Source organism: Ambystoma mexicanum, chromosome 3p (genome assembly GCF_040938575.1).
Source record: "Ambystoma mexicanum isolate Mex_15411 chromosome 3p, UKY_AmexF1_1, whole genome shotgun sequence".
NCBI classification, from domain to species: Eukaryota; Metazoa; Chordata; class Amphibia; order Caudata; family Ambystomatidae; genus Ambystoma; species Ambystoma mexicanum.
The window spans coordinates 389107734-389130526 of NC_090925.1; the positions used below are offsets into that span (position 1 = coordinate 389107734).

General features: G+C 46.3%; 1 protein-coding gene across 1 annotated transcript in view; it reads left to right on the forward strand.

The window, feature by feature from the left end:
- LOC138579901 (piezo-type mechanosensitive ion channel component 2-like) overlaps positions 1–22793 on the forward strand; it is a 2232767-nt gene that overhangs the window by 642488 nt on the left and 1567486 nt on the right. Inside the window, exon 13 of the mRNA XM_069650129.1 lies at positions 6037–6218. Coding sequence (XP_069506230.1) covers positions 6037–6218 — 182 coding nt within the window. The remainder of the gene's footprint in view (positions 1–6036; positions 6219–22793) is intronic.

Here is a 22793-nt window from a genome sequence, read left to right on the forward strand (position 1 = left end):
AGCTTGGGTGCTTGTTTTGGCAACTGTCTGCACAAGTGTATGAGTGGAGTAATATCCTCCATCATGACTAGTCACTCTTAACTCATTAATAATTTATCATGCTTTTACAAAATACTTCTCAGAAAAATAATTCAATATGAGGATGCACCAATCCTCGCAGCTCCAAACCCCTATGTTTCTCTTTACTTCAATCTACCTGTTCAATGAACACTATTAGTTAATTAAATAATCAATTTTCAGCCTTTCACCACAGTCTATTGCTTTTTTAGTTCTTCAATATTTCACTGTTTCTTTACCGCATACAACATACACAATATACAAACAGACATACACATTGACAGACTGGCCGTTCCATGTATTCTTCTGTTAACGCTCCTCTTGACTATTCTCTGCCCCTAATGACTCTGATCGGAGTGTAAGTTGATTTCTTTAATGATCCTTGATCGTTCGTAGCCTAGTTCTGTCCACTTGGACTTTAAAACAACTTCTTCTTAATACGTCACTTGAAGAAGGACTCTGGGCTTTTATCATATGGATCCCTCTTTGTCCTTATACCTTAAACTATGACACTCTTCATCCTTAAATAAAAATAAAATACCCCAACCAACCGTCCGTTACTCTTTCCCTGTTATCACTCTTCCCCACTCAGTGCTCATTCAGTTTTTCATCTACTCACCATTCGCGCTTTCAGCTCTTTGACTCTCGGGATCGCTTCCTGCTCAACCAGCCGCTTTAACCTTCGGTTCGCTCAGCTTCCTGTAGGAGTTGGCAGGGGATTCTGCTTGAAAACGAGGGACTCGTCCCACCTTTACTCGCATGTTTTTTTATTTAAACTAGTGGCCGCTATCTACAAGGAGCTTCACGTTCCTCCAGCTAAATGGAGGAGGTTGTCCGATATTTTCGGGCTCCCAATGCTTACTCGAACGATGGATCAAAACGATCCTCTGCTACCACATGAACTCATGTACCCAACACAAGCCCTTTCAGACGGGCTAGCAATGCTTTGAGATAGATGGTGATGCAGAATATGCTCAAAAATCACTAATCAGACTGATTTAGGAAGTTGGCAATGTAAGTCTGTTTTAATATCAATTATCTAAAACAGGGAGTGCAACGAACATCAATGAACACGCTCGATCTTCACACTCAAAGCATTTCATAAAAAAGTAGCTTATATACTAAAAATGTGTCATTACTGACGTCAGTCTATATGGCAAACTACAAAAACCTACTTAGGAATGTGATGGGTTTACAGGGAACATATAGGTATACGTTGCAACTAAGCCCTCCTCTAGTATAGGTCACTATGAACGTCATCAAATACACAACGTCCCATTGGTTATACAAACTATAGGGCTCTCTATTAGGTGTCGCTCTATAATTGGTTGGCACCCTCGTACCCCTCTGTAATATTCCACATGCGCAAGCAGCACGCAGGTTGGCAGCCAGGTGCTGGTGAGCTGGTCATAATCATAGCTTCCCACCTCATTAGCCTGTCGCCTGTCATCACTCTTCAGTCTGCCAGTCAATTAGCCCTTTGAAGATTGGCCTTGCAGATGTTCTCTAAGCCTGAGAAGAAAAGGGAGTATAGGCATACTCTGTCCTTTAGTTTCGATGTAGCTCATCCCAATTTCTATTTCCATTCGACTGTGATTGAGACCATGGGGCCTCATTGCGAGTTTGCCGGTGCGGATACAACGGTACCAGTAAGCTTGCTGGTGCCGTTGTATCTGGACCGGCAAACTCTGAGTTGTGCTTGCGGGTGCCTTTCATTCTGCCAGGTCTGACCCGGTGAAATGAAAGGCATCCGCAAGTACAGTTATGAAAAATGCCGGTGCTACAGGCATCCCCATTACCATTTGTGGCCCATAGGGCTCAAATGGGAATGGGGATCACCCGATTCCGGCAGCTGCGAAAGGGCAATTACTGGTTCTGGCGGGGCCGGAACACCCCGGTAATTTCCCATTCATGGGTGCCGGACTATCTTGCAAGTTTAGAGGTAGCCTTGCCGGTTTTACCCTTATCTCAGAGCATTTTGCTGTAATAAACCCTATTAAATGAAGAACCTCTGACGTCTTTAATGTTCTTGCACCTCTCTTCAGACAGGAGTTTGTCTTCTTCACATGTTTAGTAGCTTCTGCAAGAACATTGAGGCTCACGATGGCCTTGACTTCTTGGTGTTGGGCCAAACAAGCCTTTCATCAATACACCTCCCTGGACAAGTTTTCATTTTCTAACTGCGACACACTGAAAAGCCTTTCTGCTCACAGGATCCAGCTCTGCTAAAGTGCGTTGTGGAACATCTGTAGTCTTACATTCCTATGCATATACATTGGCGCATTGCCGCAATCTATTCACTATGTGCCAGCCTTAAGAATACTTTGTCTACTTGCGTTGCAGCGACTGTACAATTGTAAAATGACTTGATATTTTCTTCATTGTTTCTGTAACATGAGCATCTTCATCTCGAGCCCGAAATGTTGCTCATCTTTAGCACCTCCTCCTTTGCTTTTAGGTAATGCTTATATTCTTCAATCTCTTCTTATGAGTGTGTCATCTCCGCTCTGTATGATGTCACCAGTCTGCTTTCTCGCTCATTTTTCCCACTTCCTCCAGGATGTCATTCAAATGATCAGCATATATTCGTGAGTGCATACATGGTTTTCTCAATGGGAACCTTACTTCCATGATCCTTTGCGGTATGGGTATTTTCACTGGTACTGCACGTGTCTCACACTCCGGCTCCCAACATACTGGTAGCATGGGGGAGGAGCTTTGGGTGGGGGCACTTGGCTCCACCTCTACACACTGTCCAATAAACATTACCTTACATGAAATTGTTTTTTAATCCTTGCGCTGAATCTCATATTTCTGTATTCATCTAAAAACTGCTGTATATATATGTATATATTTTAATTTCTTCCTATTCCGGAACTTACCTTTGGTATGGTTTCTTCTCTGGCATACACTCTGGAAACACTGGATGACTGTAATCTTCTTTAATCTTCAGGTTCTTGGGAGCTCTCTGTAGTTATGTCCTCTCAGGTCTCTGACTTGAATGAAAGGCAGTTGAGAACCTGTTCCAAGGTTCCAAACTACCTCACTCAGTCAATCACTGCTATCCCGCTGCCTCGCCATCTTGGATAGGGACAGAATTAGATGTCTGATATAGTAGGTAATTTCACCAATGCAAATCAAAGTCCTTATCAACCTTGAATCCTGACTCCAGTACCCAACCCTAATACCTGGAAACTGACAGAAGTAAGGAAACCTGACACCTAGGCTGTCTGCCCGCTCGCCCTTTTCTCCTTCCTTTTCTGTATGCATGTTTTTTATGGCTGTGCTATCTATTCTGAACAAACCGTCTCCTGCTTTCCACCCATCTGATCCTTGCACTGCTGGTTTCTCAGTGTTCACTTCACTCTGTGTCACCCACAATCTAGTCAATTCTGTTAGTGCTGCTGCCAGTGCCACTTCTAAGTCCCTTTTATTGATATCAGCATGCGTCCGGAGGCGATGCATATGGGGGTGGTGGGACTGTCGCTGTGGTGGGCACATAGTTCGGATTAGTGTAACCTACTGCAGCGCGAGCTGCCAATGGGTATATTCCCCCATGCTCTACTGGTGCCCTGCCCTCCTTTCCTGTACCATCGCCCCTGCTATCATTTTGCGCTCCTCCTCCCTCAAGATCTGTATCTAGAAACATTTTCCAAAGGTCTAATATCTCTCTCCCCTTTTGCAATTGTTTCGCCTTATATTTGGCTGTCAAAAATATGGACATGTGTTCCAGAATTCTCTTATTATGGAATCCTTGATCTGGCCATGAGCAGGGCATCCCCCCCTCCTCTTGTTTCTGTCACCCATTGCTTGTGGTACTTCTCGATTCCAGTCACGATATAGTGGCAGGGCCGTATACATATACTCTATGGGTGTTTCTCCTCCCATTATAATGGTCGGTGCACCTCACTGTCTCTACGCCTTTGTTAGCGTGCCGCACAGGCTGCTGCTGCCCGTCAAAAAAGTCAGTCCTTCGTCCTCTCCCTCCCGTCAAAAAATCAAAAATGCTCCCCCCCTCCCCTTTTTCATCATGCACACCACACCAACTTTCACACCCCACACACTCAGATCACACTGCAACTTACACAATGCCCCTCCTCGGTCCTCCATCCTACGCAGTAAAAACATGAACAAAACAAGCTAAAATAACTAGCTAAAATAAGAACAACTACAATTTCTGAGCCCACTAATTATGCTGGGCTCCTACTTGTTTCTTTTTTCCTCCGTTACACAATGTGAGTGGCACCACCTTCTTCCCTCACTCCGTAAGGCTCCCTAAGACTCTGTTTGCCTTTCTTTAATACTTAATATTCTCCTTAAAAAATGAATAATACTAAAACATACAATAAACCACATTCACACCACACCAACAACCTCACTTTCCACATGTTCACAACTTCCACACTCTCCCGTATACCCATCCCCTACTTGCTATCACTTGCAAATGTATACTCACATGCGCATGTTCACCCAAACTCCTCTGTCATGGGGTTCTCAATAACACCAGCCTGCACTCTCCTTGGAGCTGTGCCCCACTCCAAAGAACAGACAGGAATTCGGCAAAGACGGCTCCTGTAAAACCACTTGGATCCCCGACTGGCCGCTATAGGTTCGCGAGGCCCCTCTGGAGAAGAAGCCTGGACACCTACGCAGGCATGAGGGGCGCTGGGATCACATCGGGGTCACCAATTGAAGGCACGCCCCTAAACGCTCACACGACCCTAATCTCTCACACCAGAAAAAATACAACCCGCTCGGGGAAAAAGGCCCAAGAAACTCTTGCAAGGATAACAAGTTTTATTTCTACAGAAATAGGTGCATCAGCAAAGAACTCTCTGCCATGGAACTTTCTGTCCAAAAAGGGTGCAAGCAGAAGCTTAAAAGGGGACACAGCATCATAGATTACATCATTTGCATACAGAGGAATCCGGTGCGGCTGGTTGGTGCGACCCTATGCATGGTGGGCTTGCTCCATTGGGGATGCCAGATCATTGGTCCCAGCCCAATCCGTCCATCTTCAATCATATCGAGTCTGCTGGCTCATCGTCTAGTGGGAACCAAGGCCAAAGAAACTATTAACTACATTTACAAACAGTGCTACTCTATCATTATACAGTGTACCTGGCATGCTCAAAGACTGGCACAGGGGGAGGCTCAAGGTCATACTAACCCACACATCCTTCAATCATCCCAATTGTGTCTCTCGGCCTCCACGTCTTCCACCCTCACTTTTGAACTATAATGTATCCCTCCCTGTACCTCGCATTACAAATTATGTCATTATGAAATAAAGGTGGGGTGACCATGCTCTTAGATCTTTTATGGTGGGTTGGTTTAGGGTCGGTGGTCTGTGGTCAACTGGTATCTTGAAATGTAAGGGTCTTGGGACTAGGGTAGTTGTAGGGGCTATACCTCGTGGCTGGCCGGGTTGGGGTTGGAGACCTGCTTTGCCCTGTATGTGATAACACATACACTGAGGCGCCCAACTTTGTCTCTTGGCCTTGCAGGGCACATTCTTTGTAGAACACACATATTGGCACCAATTTAAGAACAAAGAAGTGTTTCTGTGAAAGTTAGCAGTGTGGGCCCCTCTCGTCAGCGCTTGGGCCTATTCAGATTTCCCCTTCAGGCTTGCGACCTGTGTCTAACCCACTCAATAGTGCATGGCCGTGCAGGCCCTATGCTTCAAAATGGCACCACTTTATATACGTGCACTATGTCTAAACGTCTAAATTGCGTACAATATTATGATCATGTGGGGACATTATGAACACCCCCTTTCCCCCTGCTCTTTTATAGTTCTTCCAATGGTGCTCACCTCACCTCACCCTAAAGCACCTAGGGGGATGGGATGGGTTCGCTCCCTTCCCAACAATACTCAAATCTTCTTGAGTCCTGCAGAGCTTGGCACTCTCATACTTATTGTCCAAAAGTGGCACACTCATGATGTGACCAATGTCTTTGTGCTTATTTCTTCAGAAAAGGAAGAAACTGGAAACACCCTCATGGAAATCCTTGGCTCCTATGTTAAAGGCCTCCTTGTCAAATACTGGATCTTTTTTTGCTGTGCCATGTTCTTCGTCGTCAGCTTCAACGGAAAAGTTGTGGTCTACAAAATCCTATATATTGTGCTTTTTCTGTTCTGCGTGGCTCTCTATCAGGTGAGATCATTTTCAAATGTTTTGCATGGATGTATTTGTTTTTCTGAAAAATATTTGTATAAGTCCACATGGGATCAGTCAAAACATCTACACACATATGTATCAGAGGTGTGAAAAAGGTTACTGTTAAAAACATGTATGCGCTGTTACATTGAATTTGTAATGTGCCATAATGGCTATCCAGGACATTTAAGGGGTTAGAGGGCTAGTATGCATTTTTTTATTTGAAATTATTCTGTAGTGCAGGTCAGGGGCAAGTGCATCAGAGCGCTTTACAGTTTTCCATATATACATTTGCATAAAATTAGTGCATTAGTTCAAAAATACATGAATAAAAAACAGAATTTCATAAGCAGGTTTTCAATGTATTTTTTTATTTAAAATGTTGCTACAGAGGAAGATATTCGGGTGGTGTCATTCACACATTGTAAAATGCACTTGGTCGGGAAATGGAAACAGAACTGCAAATTAGTCAATTTTTACTTAACCTTTATTAATGACTTCTGTGGGACCTGTCACAAAGCTTATTACGGATCAATGATACACACAGACCCAGAAGATAACTTAAAGATGTAATATTTGTAAGAAAAGAAAGAAACTGGTTAAAATTAGACAAATACCAGGATGTGGTTTCTGTTGTTTACAAACAGTACAAACAAATAAGAGGATAGTTTTCCATGAGTTGTAATCAAGGCAAACAAATAGCAGAATAGCATCGCCTAGTTGGAAGAAGTAACCAATAAGCAACCTTGGGAATCACTAGTCTCAACTTCCAGGTCCCCATGCCCAGCAAATCACCCAGAGCCAGAGGTAGTTTGTAGCTATTGTTGTCTTCTTTAGTTGCTCCACATGGCATCATCCATGAGTCGCACCCTGATGTGCTCCCGATATGGCAGACCACAGGAAGGAGGGTGAGAGCATCATGTCTCAACTGGTAAAATGTTGTGGGAACTGCCAGCCCAACAGGTCTACGTGAGATCTCCGCTTACAACAGTTCATTCTTGCAACACGCCAGAGAGAAAAGAGAAGTGGATAAAATACAATAAATCGGGCACTCAACATCTTCTTTTGTCGGTCTAGAAAAATGGACACCTCTCACGATTGACGGCAAACGTATTTTGGTGGCCGAAGACCAACCGTCTCATGTACATAACGATAGAAATACAGATGTCTGAGTTTGACCAATGAGCGGCCATTTTGATGTAACAAGGATCGTCATTTTGTTTTCTAACGATTGCTCATTGCTTTCTGTTCAAACTGCTTCGCAGCACATTTTTTGCTTACTCTGCTCGACTGTTAACATTGTTGTCTGAACGTGAAAGGACAAGGCCGCAAGGCCGCGAGGCTAATAAGGAGTTCATTGAAACACAACGTAGGCAGCTCCAGAGAGGAATGCCCAGCTCCCTCCCGAATATAGCCTTGAAGGAGAGCCGCAGGGCATTTAATCATTTCACAGCTGCCAGCCAGTCTCGTTATATGGTAGAAAGTGTTATAATAAAGGAGCTAAAGGCTTGAATTATGCTCTTCTTACGGCCCATCTTTTCCGAGCCCTGTAGAGCGTGTCGGCTCCCAGGCCACGAATAGCACCTCAAAGATAGCAAGGTCTGGAATGTGACTCTTTCCCCGTATGTAGCTCGCTTACAAGAACAGAAGCACCGTGTTCTGTTCAACAAAGAAAAGATGTCTCTACACTTGCAAGGTTGCATATTGTTGCTAGAATAGATATTTGAAGGTGCCATATTCGTCGAAGTTGTCCATCATCAAACCGAGTTCAAAGAAACCCAATGAAGGGCGATGTTAAACATGTCACAGCTGATTGTATGATATGCATTTTGTATATATGTAACTGAAGTGCATAATTCTCTCTTGCGCATCCCTCGAGGTCTAGAGATACACGTCGCGGGGCGTGAGACCGAGTTGGCCAACTGAGACTATTTACTTTGCAAAAAACCCTAGCTTTGGGAATGCAACCTTGTGTCTGGCGCATCTATCGTGTGTGGTGATTTGCCTTGTTTCCATAACGCGAGGGACCCCTAGGGTCCCCTTTCAAGATGGCGCCCGAATAGGGACCCTCCCCCACTTGTTCCATCGTATACGTTGTAATAGAGTAAAGGCAGAGAACAATGAGGACGGGACGATCAAGCCGGGATCAAGAGGTGTTTGGGGCGCCCTGTAGAAATGATGAGAGATTCCTTTGCAGATCTGCACACATCTGATCCCTGATCGACGTATCTGGCCAGAGAACAAGGAGGCGAGGGTCCCGAAACGAGGCAGAAGCCAAGAAACGCAGACACGACATCATTGGTTGCGTCAGTATACAGACGAATTGTGTCCTGGAGGACAATTTGATTTATCAGGTGAGTCATACCCCGATTCAAAATAACCCTGATATTGGTTGAGAGTTGACTTTGCAAAATCAAACGCCCAGGGTAAGGTTGATTAACCAAGGGGAGGTTGAAACATGCCTGGGGTATTGTCCACCCTAGCAGGGTTTTTCTGCTGCAGTAAACAATCTTTGGAGAATGGCCAAATTGCACCACCTGGGGAACGCCGGTGTATGAGATGTATGCGAAGTATGGTGTGGGAGCGATAATATTCTGTGAGACTTGGCATAGGCAAACCAGAAAGCAACAAGACCATCAGTGGCCGATAAATGGTAGTTTTGAGATAGCGAGAATAGATAACCTGGAAAGGGTGTTGATAAGAAAGAAAGCACGTCCCGCAGCAATTGATATCGTTAAGGACAGGAGAAGGGAAGCAATGTTCCGATTTAGAAGTAGAGCGAAGCATGCGCGCAGGCATAAATCGAAAGATGAAGTAGCGGAAGAAAAGGAGGAGGAGGAGTGGACGGAGAGTCTAAGGAGGTCAGGTAGATGGGACCAGTTGAACATAGAAAAAATATACCCACAACAGGAATTGCACATAGCAGATGAAGTGATGGAAAACATATTGATCCATACAAAACAAGGCCCAAGATCAGAAGCGAGGCCAAATACACCAGTAACTATTGCTCAAGCCCCTCCCGTAGCTCAAATTCTCCCTCCCGTAGCTCAAGCCCTCCCACAGCCACAGACCGCGCACGTAGCACTTCCTATTAGCCAGCCAGGCCCACAGCAGACACTCCCCGTTCCTATTGTCCCATCCACACCTCCCGCCCCAGATACGGACTCGGTACCGTCCGTCCCTCCAGGGGTTGAAGTTGAAACCACGGGGGCGAGAGGCGGGACTGAACAAAGTGGATGCACAAGGGTAACTCGCAGTGCGATCAGCAAAGAAAGGAAGGTGGATTTGCAGCAACAGGCAGAGATGTATATAGACGGGAATGATGGGATGGCAGCATTGGCTTCGATGTATGGCTTCCGAAGAAGCAACGAAAGACAGGTATGTGGGAATGCATGGGTGAATATTTGGTGGAGAGATGGAAACAGTTAATTGGGAAATTACCACTGCAGCGATTGTTAGATCTGAATGCATTAGCACGCTGTAGAGAAAGAGATGAAGAAGTAAGGGAACATGAATATGGACTTTTTGAGCTTAAAAATGAATTGGATAATGATTATGCTGAAATGTTTATTGCACCTGGGTACAGGGGTAAGGGTATCAGGGGAGATAGGAAGGAAGCGGTAGAGCCATATATACAGCAGCGACATTCAATGTCGTCAGTACAGAGGGGTGACAAATTGAAAGTATGTATACGAGAGGCGTTGAGATGGATGTCGAATCCCAGTATCCCTACAATGGAGATACATGAGATATTTGATGAATATTCCATGCCTATGAAAAGGAAAGCACTGCAGTCGATGGCTGAACATTTAATAGACAAAGATATAAAAAACGACAAGGCCAGCCCACCCGAAATAATGACAGTATATAAGAGAGCACTAGAGCGAGGGACAGGAGAAACAGCCCTATCTCTAGATCTGGGAATATTGTTACACATGAGAAAAGGGGGAGGGACAGTAAGTGGGCCATTCCCTATGAGGGAGGTCCCACCTACCTTTGTGCCAAAAACGTAGTGGCCCAGGTAACGCCAGCCCATTATACCGCCCAATATGTGCATGTCCCCTTTTCCAGACAGGAGGTGAACAACATAAAGCAGACGATTCCCGATATAAAAAAGAATCCTGCAGGATTTTACAAGGAAGTAAAGTCCTGCCTGCAATCATCCGTGCTTAACATGGGTGACATAGACCTAATATTCCCAGTGATCCTGCCAACAGACATATGGAAGCAAATAAGAAAGGTGGATGACGTAACGGCCTATGGCGCCACATGGGTGTTCTTGGTAATAGAAGACAGGAATAAAGCAGTTGGAGGGACACCGGGAGCGAACATGGTAGCATTACCAGCATGCATAATACAGAAATGAAAAGAAATTGTCCCAGAGAAAAGAATTCAGTGGGACAAGTTGACTGCATGTGTGCAAGGCAAGGATGAGTTAGCAACAGATTATTTCAATAGGTTCGAGGAAGTATTCGCAGACTTCAGTGGGCAGGATGTGAGCTCAGAAGCGGGGAAGAGGCTATTTGTTGATAATATGTGAGGGGGTTGAAACTTCCAATTCAGAACCTAATAATGACATCAGAAAGTGCATGGCAAGCAAAAATGCTGGGTGGAGTATTGCACATGGCCCAATATTACGAGACAAGAGTGAATGCGGGAAAAGACCAGGAGGAGAAAGATAGAGTAAATTTGAAAACAAGGGTGTTACTGCAGGAAGTAGCAGGACATAATAGAGGAAGAGGGAACGCACAAGGGAGGAGTAATTCGAATATGCATGGGGGGCCATTGGGACCAAATCAGTGTGCATACTGTAAGGAGGAAGGACACTGGCGAGCGCAATGTCCACATTTACAGAATAGAAATGGATCTGGCCAGAGAAGACAGCACAGAGGGCACCAAAGAGCGAATGGACCAAATAGGAATAGTATGCAGCATCACCACAATAATGAAGGTAATCAAAACCAAGCCCAAAACCAAAGTGCTCCTAACCAGAGTCAGGGCCAGCAAAACCAACAGTATGGGAATCAGAGTGGGGGAAATAGAGGAAAGAATGGGAACATCTTCAATACACAGCCAAATACGTATTACAGTAATAGTAGTGACTACACATCGGATGATGTGTTATTTCCCCAATAGGACAGCCCAGGGCAGGAGTCGGAACCAGTGTCTATTCCCGTGAATCGGAGAGGACCCTACGTAGGAATGAGAGGCGGGAATGAGGAGCACCGCTTCCTTGTAGATACAGGAGCACAAAAGTGTTCAATAGACCATCACTTGGTTCCGGATATACCACTGTCAGGGCAAAAGAATATTTCCGTAGGGTTCGCAGGTACACCAGTCATAAACCCAGTGTCCCAACCAGTCCCAGTTACCATAGGACCATTCACTGAACATTGTCCCTTTCTCCTAAAAAATTTTTTTGGGGAGAACCTGTTGGGATTAAGCTTGTTGAAAAAGCTAGGTGCGATTATACATTGCACTTCAGACGGGGTGTTTTTGACGATTAGGCCACAAGATGCCCCTGTGTCAGAATTCATGCCTGAAACATTTCCAGGAGAGTTAAGAAAAGTGCCAACCTGTATATGGGCGATGCATGATAACGATGTAACATGCTTGAAGATAGAGCCAGTGAGGATCATTTTAAAAGAACGAGTTACACTGCCGCGAATTCCCCAATATAAAATTTCAGCTAACGGAGAGAAAGGATTGAAAAGTATTGTTTCAGATTTGGTGAAATTAGGGGTAATTGAAGAAATTACAGGCAGTACATGTAACAGCCCGATTCTTCCAGTGAATAAGAAAGGAGGCAATGAAGTACCATATCGTTTCATAATTGATTTGCGCGCGCTAAACAAAGTAGTAGATCCACAATTTCCCTTGGTCCCCTGACGTCACTACAATATTGACAATGATACCTGCCTCAGCAGAATACTTTAGTGTAATTGATCTAAAAAATGCTTTCTTTAGCATTCCGGTGGACAAGGACAGTAGATATTTGTTCGCGTTCACATTAGGGGTACGATCATTTACATTCACGCGCATTCCACAAGGATATATGGAAAGTCTGAGTATTTACAGTAGAGCGTTAAAAGAGCAGCTATACATGCTAGAATTACCAGTAGGGTGTGTACTATTGCAATACATAGATGATCTGTTGATCGCTACTGATACAGAAGAGATTTGTAAAAAGAGCACCGTATTACTACTGTCACACCTAGCGGCACATGGCCATAAAGCTAGTTTGAAGAAGGTTCAATATAATCGAAAGGAGGTGGCTTATTTGGGCTACCTACTTTCGAAAGAAGGAAGAAGGCTAATGACAGAAAGCATAGAAAGTATTTCTTGTATGCCTATTCCAAAGACACAGAAAGGAGTCAGAGACATAATAGGCATGGCTTCTTATTGCCGGCAGTGGATCGGTAATTTTGCGCTGATTGTGAAGCCAATGGTGCTATTAACTAAGAAGGATGCGGTGATGCCTTTGCATTGGAATGAAGAATGTCAGAGAGCGTTTGATCAATTGAAAACTGCATTATGTTCTGCTCCAGTTTTGTGCACACCGAATTATGAAAAAGTTTTTAGATTGTTTGTATGTGAGAATGAAGGATGTGCATTGGCTGTTTTGACACAGGAACAAGGTGGAAGAAATAGGCTGTGCAGCTATTTTTCTTCTGTGCTGGACCCTGTAGCGCGCGCACTACCACGATGTTTGCGATCTGTCGCGGCGGCTGCTGCGTCGGTGAAACAAACGGAAGGGATGGTATTGGGGCATACTTTAATTCTGATGGTGCCACATGCCATAGATGTCCTATTAAATAGGACACAGACACAACACCTCACCTCTGCTAGACAGACAAGATATGAAATTATCTTATTTGCGCCCCATATCCAAATTATGAGGTGTAGCACTTTGAATCCTGCAGAATTAATGCCACTGCCCACAGAAGAAATTGGACAACGAATCACCACCCCATGATTGCTTAATGGTCACTGAGGAAGAAACGAAAGGGAGAGTTGATTTAAGTGACATCCCACAAAAGGAGCCAGATGGAGAGTTATTTTGTGACGGCTCTTGTTTTAAACTACTTGATGGCACGTCAACTGCCGCCTATGCTATCACTACCCTAGAGAGCGTTGTAGAAAGCAAAAGAATCCCCTACAACTCGGCACAAGCCGCAGATATAATAGCATTGACCATAGCCTGTGAGATTTCTGAAAATTTTAACGTGAATATATATACTGATAGTCAGTATGCTTCTGGGGTGGTTCATAACTTTGGTCGACTCTGGGCTGAGAGGGGTTTCTTGACATCACATGGGGCCAGAATTCAACATGGCCCTTTGATTGTACGATTGCTGTCTGCACTCACGTTTCCAAAGCGCCTAGCAATAGTGAAATGCGAGGCACATAAAAAGATAACATGCAAAGTGGGAGAGGGAAACGCATTTGCAGACAGAATTGCGAAACAAACTGCCACTGATTTGAATAATAAAATGATCACAGTCCAGACTGAGGAAGTACCCTGTATGATAGAAGATGGAATTGCCACTGTCAAAGAAATGCAGGCCGAAGCCACGGCCAATGAGATACAAGGGTGGGCAGAGGACTCTGCTGAGTTAGATTTAGAGGGTTGTTGGGTGGACAAGGGAACTAAAAACTGGATGTTGCCAAATTCCTATGTAACTGCAATGGTCACAATGGCACACAGCCCTACCCACATTTGTGCCAAGAAAATAATACAGCAAATATAAAGAAGAATGCAGAGAGGTTGGTGCAGAACTGCATTACGTGTTTACAACACAATGTAGGAAAGGAAACAGACTCCAATAGGCAGTTTTGGTCCACCCTCTATGCCTTTTGAGGTAATCCATTTTGATTTCATAGAGATGGAGAGGTGCCAAAACTTGAAATATGTCTTAGTGGTGATCTGTGCATTCAGCAAGTGGGTGGAGGCATATCCCTTAAAAGACTGCACAGCAATGAGTACGGCAAAAGGAATGCTTAAAGAATACTTTTCCCGTTTTGGCTTGCCCCGTGTCGTATGGTCGGATAACGGTCCACATTTTGTGGGCGCAGTGGTATTACAGATATGTGCAGGTCTTCAGATTGCTGTTACGATGCCTGCTCCCGGGGAGCCGGCTCAGGCCCTGCGTCCCCGAAAGCGGACATCAAGTCCCCGGGGAAGGTCCCAGCAACCCCTTATAGGGGCCCTTTGGACAGCGTCCTGGCGCCTATGGCACCAGGCTCATAGAGAACGTCAGTCCTGGCGCCATAGGCGCCAGGCTCATTATGAAAGTGTTTGGGTGCACTTACCTGATGCAGACCATGCTGCAGAACCCCGGCCTCCTTGAGGCCTGAAAGGAACTACTTTACCTGTGGGACTCATTTACCACCCGGGCGTGGTCGGGGAAGGATACATACCTGATTGGAGGAAGGACACATTCTAGGAACTTCTTCCAAGGCTATTTAAACCACACCCGATCAGCCACACGTGCTTCGCGTTGTTCTGCATCTAGCAGCTGGACGCTCACCGTGTCTGCTCCTGCATCTTGACTTCTGCCACACCTCCCAGCATCCTGAATCACCTGCAAAGGAAGGGAACAAGAGAACAGAAGAAGGAAAAGGCCTCACCTCCTAAATCTGCATCCCAGAGACATTTCGCCGACAATCCTGAAAAGGAAAACATTTATTTTTAAAAGCACATCGCATCGATCGCTGCAGCGCCGCATTCTACTCACCTTTACAGGGCGCCTCCGTGTTCAGCAGCGACCATCCGGATTCGCAGTTGCGCCCCCGCGCCTAGGGAGAAAAAGACAAGAACAAAGGTGAGAGAAAGAAGGGAAAAGGGAAGCTAAAACTCCATGTCAAGACTTACCTGTTGGGTCATTCACTTTTCATTTCGGGTCCGCGCCGCATCCAGGCATTTTCGGACCCCAGCCCCTAAGGGGAAAAAGACATCAGCGTTAATGAGTGAATGAAAAGACATTACCAAAACACTCATTAAAGACTTACCTGATTTCCACAAGGATTTCACCGCTCACCTCGGGTCGGTGCCTGTTCCCCGGCATTCCGTACCCCGGCCCCTATGGGGAAAAAGACACTAGCATTGGAACATTAATGCATGGACACAAGGGGAACCACTTATAGAAAAACTTACCTGGAAGCCAAGCAAGTTTGGTTCTCACCCATCCGAAAATCCAGTGACGTAACTGGATACCAACGCGCCCCTGCATCAGAAGCAGGATGGAGAGCTTGTCCTTCCAGACCCTAAGGTGAGACGCTACGGGGAAGCACAGAAGGGTTTTGAGGAGGGTGAGAGGGGTAAGTGGGAGGCAGATTGCATTACCCCGCAGACAATTAACCCCCTACTCTCATCTACAGAAGGATACTTCTGCGAGTCAGACAAGCCAGATCTGGGGCCCAGTCCAGTCCGTCTTCCGAACCCTGCGCATCACCTTAGACGAGGTCACAGCAGCGCGAACCAGGCCAGCGCCCCCGTGGGAGTCAGGTGAGCGTTACAGAACGTGAAGCCTTCCTACAAATTCCCACCCAGGCGCTATGGAAACTTCTGAGACTGATCAGTTGGCCCAATTACTGGGGGAATTACAGGCCGAAGTACATGCCGCTCGTCAAGAGACTAATGCCCTCAAGAGGGAATTAATAATATCAAAGGAAAGAACTGATGACCTGGCCAGACAGCTTTTGCAAGGTCAAGCTGGACAAACTCCTCTACCCTGTTCCGGAGGGAACTCCGCTCCTGTGGTTCCCAGTAACCCTGTGCAGATTAATCTACCTGGAAGCATGCCGCTGGCCCCACCTGAACGCTTTGCTGGGGACCCTAAACGATTTGCCGTATTCATGAATCAGTGTCGTTTGCACTTCCTATGCAGACCTGGGGCCTTCCCTAATGATCAGACCAAGTAGCCTTTGTATTGTCATATCTCAGCGGCTGCACTGCTGATAGGTCAGTTCCACTGGTTACTCAAGATGACCCGATTCTCTGTGATTTTCAAGGATTTCAAGCAAGCATGGAAAGGTTATTTGCTCGACACTCTCAGGGGCAGGCTCTGGATGATGAACTTCTATCCCTGCGACAGGGCAATCAGGACCTCCTATCCTATATTGCAACCTTTAATAGACTAATTGTGGAAACGGGATGGCCAGAGGATAAAGGAGTTACGTTATTTTATCGAGGTCTACGCGGAGAACTTAAATATGTCTTGGCCCAAGTTGTAAATCCGCCCCAAGAATGCACAGAATATATAGACTTAGTGGTCCAATTGGATCACAGACTTCAAAACAGAAAAACAGATCGGTCCAGGTTTGAGACCCGGGTGTTGGTCAAGACCCATGCTAACCCCAAGGGAGTTGATGTCTCTGAGCCTATGCAAATTGGAGGGGTTAAAGAACCCTTAACTCAAAAGGAACGTGAAAGCAGGCGGCAGATAAAATTATGTCTTTATTGTGGGAACTCTGGACACTTTCTACGAGATTGCCTGGCAAAACCGCCCCAAAAAGCGGTAGGAGCCGCTGATAAAAACCATGAAGACTCTGTTTCGGGAAATGACTCAGCCCGACAAGCGTAGGGGTCCGCTTGCCGAGCTTGAAAACTAACTCTCAGACCTCGCATTTCATTGTGCCAATGGTTCTCGTAGATCCAGAAAAGCCTAAGCGGTTGCATGCAATAAAGGCATACATCGATAGTGGGGCTATTGGAAACTATGTGGATCGTGAATTGGTTTCTAGGATTAACCTCCCTCTCCGTCCTAAAACCAGCAAAGATGTCATCACCACAGTCGATGGAACTGAAATTGCCTCTGGACCGGTAACACTTTCCACTACTGAGGTGACTCTTATTGGTCCTGACGGCCATCGGGAGGCAGTTGTGTTTGATGTAATCAAGGCTTCACAGTTTCAGGTTATTCTTGGAATTCCTTGGTTAGAGACACATAATCCTCGAATTGATTGGCGAGCTAAGAGAATAACCTTCCCGGATTCTGCACAGACCAGCTACCCAGAAAACCTGTAGATTAATCTAGCATCTGTAACCTCTGCCTCCATGCAATTACCTCAGGAATACCAGGACTTTCAGGACGTCTTCCAAAAGGAACAGGCCAACACGTTACCTCCTCACCGATCGTACGATTGCCAAATCGATCTGGTGCCCGGTGCACAACCCCCTTGTAGCAGGATTTATGCCCTTACCGAACCTGAGAACCTGCATTTGAGACAATATTTGGATCAATACCTTGCCAATGGTTTTATTCGCCCGTCAAAGTCCCCGGCATCCTCGGCTTTGTTCTTTGTGCCTAAAAAAGAAGGCGACCTTAGAACTTGTATCGATTACCGCGCATTGAACCAGATAACGGTTAAAAACCGTTATCCTCTGCCTCTGATTCCTGAACTCCTTGACCAGGTGAAGGACGCTTGCATATACACCAAGTTAGATCTCCGGGGGGCATATCATCTGGTGCGAGTAAAAGAAGGCGACGAATGGAAAACAGCCTTCCGTACAAAATATGGATTATTCGAATACCAGGTAATGCCTTTCGGGTTGTGCAATGCGCCTGCTGCCTTCCAATTCTTCATGAATGATGTCCTTCGGGAACTCATCGATGTTTGTGTTGTCTATATCGATGACATTCTAGTGTACTCCTCTTCGGAATCTGATCACAGAAAACACGTTAGGGCAGTTCTGGAAAAACTGCGCCAACACAAACTATTTGCTAAACTGGAAAAATGTGTTTTCCATACCACAGAAGTTGAGTTTCTCGGTTTCATCCTGACACCCAAAGGAGTCCGAATGGACTCAAGAAAAGTGGCTGCCATCCTCAAATGGCCATCACCTAGCTCTGTAAAAGGGGTTCAAAGCATGCTCGGCTTTGCCAATTTCTATCGCAGGTTTATCCCGGAATTTTCACGCATAGTACAACCCATTACTGCACTCTTGAGGAAAAATAAACGTTTTGAATGGTCTGAAGAAGCCGAGCAGGCCTTCCAGGATTTAAAAGCTAAGTTTACCTCCGCACCTATATTGAAACACCCACGTCCAGATCTCCTGTATGTCGTCGAAACTGACGCATCCAGCCTAGCCATGGGAGCAGTTCTGTCTCAAAGAGATCCTGAAACCAACCAACTGCATCCCGTAGCATTTTGGTCCAGAAAATTCTCGGCACCAGAGATTAATTACGCAATCACTGACAAAGAACTGTTAGCCATAAAGTCCGCTTTTAAATCCTGGCGGCATTACCTACTTGGCGCTCACATACCATCACGGTGATCACTGATCACCGGAATTTACAGTATTTGAAAACCGCCAAGGCTCAGTCATCACGGCAGCTCCGACGGGCTTTGTTTTTTGCTGAATTTGATTTCGTGATTACCTATCGACCTGGCTGCAAGAACGGCAAAGCAGACGCCTTATCCCGAATTGGAATGGGAGAATCTGATACAAACTCAGAACCAGTACCAATAATTCCCGAACAGAGAATTCTAGGCATGACTTCGTTACAGACGCTTGAAGACATTCAAGTCAGAGTGAAACAACTCCTGGACCCTACAGTCCTACAGGATTGGATACAAAAGGGATCAGAATTTACCATAGATAATGGTTTACCTTATTACCAAGGACGCTTATTCCTGCCGAACTAGTTTTACACGAACTAGTTATTTCAGGTTATCATGATACATTAATAGAGGGACACCCCGGTATTGCCAAGACAATGGAAAAGGTGAAACGACAATTCTGGTGGCCCTCTTGGCGAAAAGATGTTAAATCTTTTGTGATGTCCTGTGGTGTTTGCGCCCAAAATAAAGGTCAAAAGAAAAGACCAGCCGGTCTCCTTCAACCTCTAGACATACCGCCAGTCCCCTGGCACACCCTATCAATGGATTTTATTACGGACTTGCCTCCTTGTTCGGGATACAATACCATTCTGGTAGTTGTGGATTTGTTTTCCAAAATGGCCCACTTCATTCCTTTGAAAGGTTTACCTTCAGCTTCTGTCCTAGCCAAAGAATTCCTCGAAAATATTGTTCGGCTACATGGATTCCCATCGATACTAATCTCTGACCGGGGAAGCCAATTCATTTCCCACTTCTGGCGCAAATGTTGTCAAATGGCACAAATCGACGTAAGATTATCGACCAGTCACCACCCTCAGATCGATGGTCAGACCGAGAGGACAAATCAGACCCTTGAGCAGTACTTGCTGTGTATGTTACAGCAATCTGAAAGCAACTGGAAAGACATTCTTTGGATAGCCGAATACGCATATAATAATTCGGTACACTCTGGAACTGGCCATAGTCCTTTTTATACCTTGTTTGGACATCACCCTCGAACCTCAAACCTCGACTCACCTCAGAACCTCGGAGTGCCCGCAGTAGAACATCTGCATTCTACCATTACCCGAGCCTTCAAAGAGGCAACCACGCATTTACAACAAGCCAAGAGAAAATACAAGGAGAATGCTGACCTACATCGGAGTGAAGCACCTCCGTATCAGATTGGGGATCAAGTGTGGTTAGCTACCAGACATTTACCGCTCAAAGGGCCTCGAACTTTTAACCCAAAATATCTGGGACCTTATTCTATTACGGCAATAATTAACCCAGTAGCGGTTAAACTTGATTTACCAACTAATATGCGAATTCACCCTGTTTTTCATGTGTCACTTCTGAAACCAGTGGTACCCGGAACCCGACTACTCAAACCTCCAGAACCTATTCAAATAGATGGGGAACCCGAATTCGAAGTGAAGAACATTTTAGATTCAAAAATGTTTAGGTCAAAGCTTTTCTACCTAATTGATTGGAAGGGGTACGGACCTCAGGAGAGGTCGTGGGAACCCAGTGACCATGTGCATGCACCTCGATTAGTCAGGAAATTCCACCGACTCTTCCCAAACAAACCAAAACCCCCAGAGGGAACAACCTTGGGAGGGGCCTTGGGGGGGAGTGCTGTCACGATGTCCGCTCCCAGGGAGCCGGCTCAGGCCCTGCATCCCCGAAAGCGGACATCAAGTCCCCGGGGAAGGTCCCAGCAACCCCTTATAGGGGCCCTTTGGCCAGCGTCCTGGCGCCTATGGCGCCAGGCTCATAGAAAACGTCAGTCCTGGCGCCATAGGCGCCAGGCTCATTATGAAAGTGTTTGGGTGCACTTACCTGATGCAGACCATGCTGCAGAACCCCAGCCTCCTTGAGGCCTGAAAGGAACTACTTTACCTGTGGGACTCATTTACCACCTTGGCGTGGTCGGGGAAGGATACATACCTGATTGGAGGAAGGACACATTCTAGGAACTTCTTCCAAGGCTATTTAAACCACACCCGATCAGCCACACGTGCTTCGCGTTGTTCTGCATCTAGCAGCTGGACGCTCACCGTGTCTGCTCCTGCATCTTGACTTCTGCCACACCTGCCAGCATCCTGAATCACCTGCAAAGGAAGGGAACAAGAGAACAGAAGAAGGAAAAGGCCTCACCTGCTAAATCTGCATCCCAGAGACATTTCGCCGACAATCCTGAAAAGGAAGACATTTATTTTTAAAAGCACATCGCATCGATTGCTGCAGTGCCACATTCTACTCACCTTTACAGGGCGCCTCCATGTTCAGCAGCGACCATCCGGATTCGCAGTCACGCCCCCGCGCCTAGGGAGAAAAAGACAAGAACAAAGGTGAGAGAAAGAAGGGAAAAGGGAAGCTAAAACTCCATGTCAAGACTTACCTGTTGGGTCATTCCCTTTTCATTTCGGGTCCGCGCCGCATCCAGGCATTTTCGGACCCCAGCCCCTAAGGGGAAAAAGACATCAGCGTTAATGAGTGAATGAAAAGACATTACCAAAACACTCATTAAAGACTTACCTGATTTCCACAAGGATTTCACCGCTCACCTCGGGTCGGTGCCTGTTCCCCGGCATTCTGTACCCCGGCCCCTATGGGGAAAAAGACACTAGCATTAGAACATTAATGCATGGACACAAGGGGAACCACTTATAGAAAAACTTACCTGGAAGCCAAGCAAATTTGGTTCTCATCCATCCGAAAATCCAGTGAGGTAACTGGATACCAACGCGCCCCTGCATCAGAAGCAGGATGGAGAGCTCGTCCTTCCAGACCCTAAGGTGAGACGCTACGGGGAAGCACAGAAGGGTTTTGAGGAGGGTGAGAGGGGTAAGTGGGAGGCCGATTGCATTACCCCGCAGACAGTTAACCCCCTACTCTCATCTACAGAAGGATACTTCTGCGAGTCAGACAAGCCAGATCTGGGGCCCGGTCCAGTCCGTCTTCCGAACCCTGCGCATCACCTTAGACGAGGTCCCAGCAGTGCGAACCAGGCCAGCGCCCCCGTGGGAGTCAGGTGAGCGTTACAATTGATAAGAGATTTCATAGTTCGAGGCATCCGAGTTCGGCCGGTCTTGTTGAGAGGCACAACGGAATCCTCAAGTCAAAAATGAGCAAGATATGTGCAGGGAGCAAGTTGAGTTGGGTGGATGCATTACTGATAGCGCTATTGTGCATGCGTACGTCTGTACAGGCTAGTACTGGGCTCTCCCCGGATGAGATTGTGATGGGGAGGCCGGCGAATGTTTGGTGCGCACCTCAGCCAAAGCGACTGAGTGAAGTAGAGCATCCTGTACTTAGCACTTATTGTGGCCTTTTAATGCAGAAATTGCGTTTGATTCATCAGCAGGTGCAGGAGGCTCTACCCGTAAGATATACTGGTCCAGGGCATGCGCTGGAGCCAGGAGACTGGGTGCTGCTTAAGAACTTTGAGAGAAAATCATCGTTAGCACCCATGTGGCGCGGCCTCTATCAAGTGCTTCTGGCAACGCAGATGGCGATACGGGTGGATGGGAGGAAGGCATGGATCCATGCCACCCATACCAAAAAGATCCCATCTTCACTGAAAGACTTGCCCAATCCGGACGACCGGAAAGAGACAGCGGTCCCAGAAACGAAAGAAACTGCTGCCAGTCCACTGCCGCTAAATCTGTCTGAGCGAGAAGTGAAACTCGAAACAAAGCCTGAAAAGATTGCCAAAAAGGGGGAAGGGCAAAGAGTGCTCCAACGTTGCCCAGCAGAACCTACATCACTGTTGGCCGACACGAAATCTGCATTGCAAATAACGGAAGACACTAAACGTGTACCCCTTTGGCGCCCACCAGCACTTGCCATTGCGCCAGAGCCAAAGACCGAATCTGCACCACTGTCGCGGCACACACCAGCACCTGCCATTGCGCCACAGGCTGACTCTGAGCCTGGATCTGGAAGTGCACTGGCACTGTTCACGGATCACACAATACCAGGAGAGAGGCGCTATGATTTGCGGCCTCGAAAGACAGAGTGATCCACAGTTCTTTGGTGTTTATGCTAACCTCTGGTTCCGCTCATGGACGAAGAAGGAACTAGAGGTGTAGAGGAGAGAAGCGTGAGAGTTGTGCAAGTCGGACAATTCAAGACTCGTGGCTCCTCGGTGCAATCATAAAAAGTACATGTGTCCTGAACCAGAGCGGACAAGCTGAGCACACATGGTACAAAGGCAATAGAGAACTGTTCAGAAGTCCTCTG